General features: G+C 58.8%; 1 protein-coding gene across 5 annotated transcripts in view; it reads left to right on the top strand.

The window, feature by feature from the left end:
• Positions 1–3,066, top strand: part of AP2B1 (adaptor related protein complex 2 subunit beta 1) — a 77,032-nt gene extending 73,966 nt beyond the window's left edge. For all 5 annotated transcript variants that reach the window (XM_041422944.1, XM_041422948.1, XM_041422947.1 and 2 more), the window contains one exon: positions 843–3,066. In XM_041422944.1, the coding sequence (XP_041278878.1) occupies positions 843–917 (75 nt within the window). In that variant the 3' untranslated portion in view covers positions 918–3,066. The remainder of the gene's footprint in view (positions 1–842) is intronic.
• Positions 3,067–6,000: the final 2,934 nt, after the last annotated feature.

Below are 6,000 nucleotides of genomic sequence, written 5' to 3' on the forward strand. Positions count from 1 at the left end.
AGAATTGCCCTGCTCTGTCACCAGTGAGCTGGGACAGTGCCTGCTCAGCAATGAGCAGTGACTTGCCAAGGTTACCCAGAGATAAAGCCAAGAGATATTAGCAAGGAAGCATTGCCAGGGTGCCCTTCCCCCTCTTATAGACAAGGGGAAATTTATGCCCCGCCGTGTTCCCGGCTGTCTGTGGCCCTGTGCTGGCACCAGCCCGGGACTGGTGGGAAGCTGCTGTCTGTCCTGCTTCATGCACCCCTGTGACTCTTCTCTTTGACTTCACTGCCCTTCTGAGGGACCTGTGTGTCTCTGGTATTAGAGGATTTATCTCCTGTTGGAAGCTGTGCCAGGAGTTCCAAGAGAAATCTGTGGTCTGGGGAGCTGCGGAGTGAATGTGAGCGTTGGAAGGTGATTTAAAGTGTTTGCACAAGGTTTGATGCTGCAAGCCTGGTCTCAGCCTGATCTTTGCTTTAGAGAGGAGTGACAGCCAAGTTTGTGTCCATCAGGACTGAGCAGCAGCTCTTTAGAAGCCCTTGGGTTTAGTGCTGGGATTTGCAGCCTGAGGACAAGCACAGGTCCCTTGTCTCAGTTTGGGACCATGTCCCCTTTTTCCTCCTGCCTGTGGGGCTGCCTACATTTGCTGATAATTTGGGAACCCCACAGTGGGAGTCTGCTTTTATTTTCCTCCTGCTTTCAGCAAGCTCTGAAAGGGCAGTTTGAGGTTGATGATGAAGAAAGCAGGAAAAATATTCTGTGTGATTGTCAGCAGCCACGTCCTGCCCATTCCCAGCTGCCCCTGTGGCCGTGGCAGGAAGCTCCAGCACTAACCTCTCCTTTTCCTCTCCTCTCCACAGCTCTCCCTGAAATGCCGAGCTCCAGAAGTGTCCCAGTACATCTACCAGGCCTACGATGCCATCTTGAAAAATTAACAGGAGGTGGAGCCTGTGCCTCACCCTGCAGAAGGAGGGGGGGAAAAGGGGTCCCCAGAGCCTCCTTCACCGCCAGCGCAGGGAAAAGCACTCGCAACTGGAAGCAGCTGTATTCATGTGTAGGATTTCAGTCAAAGGCACTGATTCAACAAGGTAGCAATTAGTATCCACGTGCTAACGATGATAGGGAACAAGCCCCTTTGGTATTTTTAGTGTCCATGGAGTTTGTAACCACTGCTTCAAACTACTCCCATGTGCCCCTCGCCCCTCACTCATCCGTTCTCGTGGGCTTCTCTCCATTTTGTGCCAATGTTCAGTGTTTTCTAAATGGCTTTAGGTGTAGTTTGGATTTTGTAAAATAACTGCTCATTGGAAAAACAGAAAAACACCGAGCAAAAACCACACATCTGCTCATTAAAACAAGGCAAAAGTGTCGAAAACATAACACTGCACTTTATTTTATATTTTTATACTTTTTTTTTGAGGTTTTCTATAGTAATTGGCTTAAAGAGAAGGTGATTGCAAGGAAGTCTTGGGAGCCCTGCAGGGACATTGGGCTCTAGCAGGGTGAGCACAGCCTCTGGGAATTAGGAACAGAGCCATCAGTGGGGTCCTAGGAGGGGGATGGAGCCCTAAGGAGGGGTTTTTATTACTCTTGTGCTGGCTTCAATGGTGTTTTCACTGCAGCCATCTCCCTGCCTCATGAGCTGGTGATTTGAGGAGTGAGGCTGCTTTTGTGTGGGGAGGAGTTGCAGGCCTGGATGGGAACAGGACAGGGGTGGATGAAATGAAAGAGCTGAGCCTGCTGTTAGAGCAAAAGGCTCATGCCAGAGCTCCTGGTGTGGTCTCTGCATCCTCACCCATGTGCAGCTCCTCTTCCTCCCATTTTTTCTGTGCCTGCTGAGGCCAAGCTGCCTCCTCAGCCATCCCTGAGCTGTGCCCCCCTGTCCCAGTGCTGGCCCTGGCAATTCCCAGGCTCGTGGTGGCACATCCAGATGTGGCACTGCCACTTCCCCAGTGGAGCTGCAGTGTCAGCCAGGCCCCCACAGAGAGGGGCTGCTGCTGGCAGTGCCCCAGGATGCCAGGGGAGTGGAATGGCTCTCCCTGTTGCCATGCTGCCCCCAAACCCCAGGCTGGGCATGGTGGGAGGTGTTTTGGGCTTGGCAGTGTTTGCTCCCTGCCTGCCTGGGGCACTCAGCTTCCAGCTGGGCTGGGTGGAGCAGCTCATGGAAGGGTTTCTCCCGTTGGCAGCTCCACTCTTTGTGCCCAGAGCCAGCCAGGTTCCTGCTCTGAGTCCCTGTCCCAAGCAGCCCCATGCCCTGGCCCCTCTTTTCCAAGCTGTCCCTTAGAGCCAGGAGTGTTTCCCTTCCATTCCACAGCTGTGGAGTCACCCCGTTGCAACCACTCAGTGCTGCAGCAACAGCAGTGAAAGCAAAGCCTCCTGCATGTCCCTGCTCCATCCATAGCTTGTCCTGCTTAATGCAAGCCCCAGTCCAGATCAGCCTCTCCCTCCCCAGCATGCTTGGGCATCTCCACCCCAGCTAACAAAGCTCTTGCGTGTCGCAACCCCCCTGTCGTCCTTTTAGATGCCACTTTCAAAGTCAGTAAATGTTTCACGGTGGGAGATCGTCCATCAGGGCTTTGGCACTGGCTGCAGCCAAGAAACCAGTGCTGGGAAAAGGTCACAGTGTCCTGGGAGAGGCTCCAGCAGGACCCAGGAGCTGCACGACCCTGAGGAAGGTGGTGTCCCTGTGTAGGAACCCCTGTGCTCTGCCTGGGGGGAAGAAAGTGGGGCAGAGCTGGAACAACCCAGCCCTTGAGCCTTGCCCACGTGTGCTGGGAGGCGATTTGCTCCAAGCCCTGCGGGTTTAGTGTAAAAATCATTAACGGAGCAATTAAGGAAGCGCCAGTGGCACTGATGCTGTGTGGGGCAGGGAGGAGAGCGCAGCCTCGGCGTGGGGAGGGGTCGCTGAGCCCCCCCCTTCTCTGGCCAAATTCCTTCCCAGCCTTTGGGATGGGTGTCTCAGCCCGGGGCGGAGCCGGGGCTCATCGGTGGCGTTCCCTCCGCCCCTGCTCGTTCGAGTGTTCCCGTTCGTGTTGCTCTTCAGGCTTTCCCTGCCCTCCGTGTCAATAAAGTCATTTCCACGAGGCTCTGGCTGCGTGTGGCTCTGTGGGAATGGGGAGAGGAGCCATTCCCCTGATGCTGGCTCTGCCCAGGGGAGCAGCAGGGCTGAAGGCTGCATTTGGTGGGAAGGAGACTGTTTGCTCACCAGGCCCTTCTGCAGCACAGCACCCCTAAATTTGGGGCTTGCAGGAGGAGGAGGCAGCAAGTTTCCTTGGTGCTCCAACAGCTGCTTCTCCTCATCTCAAAGGGCAGCAGGGACAGATTGAGATGTGGAGCAGGAGATGGATGTACCCATTTAGCCCTTTTGGGGCTCCAGGGGGGCTGTGTGTAGTGTGACCTGTTTTCCCCGTGGTGAAATGGTAAAATCCTGGGAGTCAGTGATGTGTTTGGGTTGCTTTGCACTGGTGCTGCTGTTTCTCAGAGGGCTTTGCCATCTCTGGTCCCATCTCAAGCAGGATGGGTTGGGCTGCAAAACCTCTGTGCCAGGCCAGAGCCGAGCTCAGTACCTGAAGTGGTCAGAAATCCAATAGAACAAGCAGCAGGTTTGGGGGGTGTTGCTCTGAAGCAGGGTAACCTTTTCCCTCACTCTGCCCAGCCTTGGCTGAGCAGCACCTGGATTTTTGGGAACTTCCACCCTCTGTGAAGGGCAGGTACCATATCCACAAGTGTTGCCCTGCACTGGATGGTTTTGTGTTGGAAGCAGGTGTACGTGTCAGGTAACAAAAATGACAGGCTGGCTTGGGGTCCCTGATCTTGCTGTTGTGTCCCTTCCTGCATCCCTGGTGTGCCTGGGATGGGATCATCATTCCCTGCTGGAGATGGGCCTGGAGCAGCATTTGGCCCCACAGGAACCAAAGCTGCTGTGGGATGCTCGGGGCTCTGCCCTGTGTGCTGCTGTCCCTTCCTGTCCTGTGGCAAAGGAAAAGGTTTCATCCTCCCTCCCTGCTCTGCCAGAGGCTCCTGGAAAACAAACTGGTCTTTGCTGCTGCTGTGGATTTGCAGACACTCTGTGCCCTGTCAGCAGGGACACCCAACCCCCTGGGAGCTGGCTTTGTCACCCGTGGGGCTCAGGGGACACAGGTGGTGCTCCCTGAGCTGGGAACTGCCGGGGGGGATTGGTCCCCAGAGCCTTCCCTGTTCCCACGCTGTGGGACAGGGACCTCTGAGCTGTGCCCTGCTGCTCTGGCTGGAGCTGGGGCAAATCCCACTGTGCTGGGTGGGCTCCCCAAAATCCTGCTGCTCCCGCCGGCCTCACACCCATCCTGCTCCGTGCCAGTGCCAGCAGCTCCCTGAGCCCATGAAGGGCTGTGGGGGAGACAGGGACTCAGGGGAGGAGGCAGGAGCTGACCACAGCCACCAGCTCTGCCCATCCCCTTGCTGCCACCTGCACATCAGGACGCAGGAACTCTTGGATGGATGATTTTAGGTTTGCCTTGCGCTTGTGTCGCTGAGACTGGGATAAACCTCCCAACCAGCAGGGACATGCCGGGATCCAGCCCCACTCCCCTCCCCCCCGTCCTCGTGTATTAAATTTCACACATAAAACTGCAACTGAAGAGCATCTCGGAGGGAACTTCTAAAAATAGCCCCGAGGCTGGAGCCTGAATTGTGCAGGAGAGTTCATGTGCAGCCCGATCCCTGCGCTCTCCCGGCAACATTCCCGGGCTCGGCGCTGCTTTATGGCCATGCGGGGATGGGAGCAGCGTCTCGGGCTGCCGATAACCCCAGGGACACACAAATACTGCCCTGCTGCGAGCATCGGGCAGCTCTGCAGGGAAATAACGCCCCGATCTCTGCCAGCCCGGGTGCAAGGCGGGACACGGCGAAGGGGCTGTGACCGCCTCTGCCTGCCGCTGCTGCCAGGGTGGCACAAAGGCTGTCCTTGTGCCCCCCAGCCGTGGGGCTGTGTCTGCCGTCCCCTTGTCCCCCAGGAGGGATGTGGCATTGTGTTTCCCCCTGCACCCCCTCCTCCCCCTGGAGAGGAGCCCCCGGAGATGATGTTTTTTCCCAGCCGAAGGTGCTGACGAGGCTGGGGGGAGCCCGGCCGAGCTGCCGGAGCTCGGGCTCAGCCAAGCCCGTGTGTGATCGCCGCCAGACCTGTGCAGACACCTCGGTGCTCGCCGGTGTCACAGGCAGCCGGAGTGGGGTCTGGGGGCTGTTCCGAGGAGCAGAGGGGTGCAGGGATTCCATCAGCAGCGTGTCCCGGGGGCCTGGACCATGGTCCTGGAGGTGCAGGCAGCATCTTCCCTCTGTCCAGCACGCAGGTAAAAGCTCCGTGCGGGGTGACCCAAAAATGCAGACACTGCAACAGGAATGTCCCTCCTTTGGTGGGGCCTGCGGCCAGCCTGGGCTCAGGGTCCCCCCGGGCACAGAGAAGCCCCCAGCCCCTCCAGGGGCCGGCACGGCAGGAGGTGAAGCGATGTGCCCCAGAGCACAGCGAGCAGCGGTGTCGGAGGAGGGAAAGACGCCCTGGGAGGGCTCCTGCCCACCTCCCCCGAGGGAGTCCGGCCCGTGGGACTCGTCCGGGGTGGGCATGAGAGCCCAGATGCCGCCGGGCGAGGGAAGGGGTGACGCCGCTGCACCCAGCACACTGCAGGGGGGACATGGGAGGGTCTTTTCCCATCGGCGCCTCCCCAGAGCCCCGGGAGAAGCCGGTGTCTCTGCTGGATTCCTGCGGCTCGCTCTGTGCATTCCCTGCCCCCTTTCCCGGGTGCTGCCTCCTTCCCTCCAGGGCACTGCCCGCATCCTTCCCGGGCATCCTCCGCATCCCTGCCTGGGCAGAGCCTCCTTCCCTCCCCGGGCGCTGCCTGCATCCCTTCCTTAGCTCTGCCTCCCTCCCTCCATCCCTCCCTCCATCCCTCCCCAGGCGCTGCCCGCCTCCCGCCTGGGCATCCCCGCCATCCCACCGGGCTCCGCCGCCTCCATCCGTGCCCGGACACCGCCGGCCCCCGCCGGGGC

This window comes from Onychostruthus taczanowskii, unplaced genomic scaffold (genome assembly GCF_017590055.1).
Source record: "Onychostruthus taczanowskii isolate IOZ18803 unplaced genomic scaffold, ASM1759005v1 scaffold75, whole genome shotgun sequence".
Taxonomy (NCBI): domain Eukaryota; kingdom Metazoa; phylum Chordata; class Aves; order Passeriformes; family Passeridae; genus Onychostruthus; species Onychostruthus taczanowskii.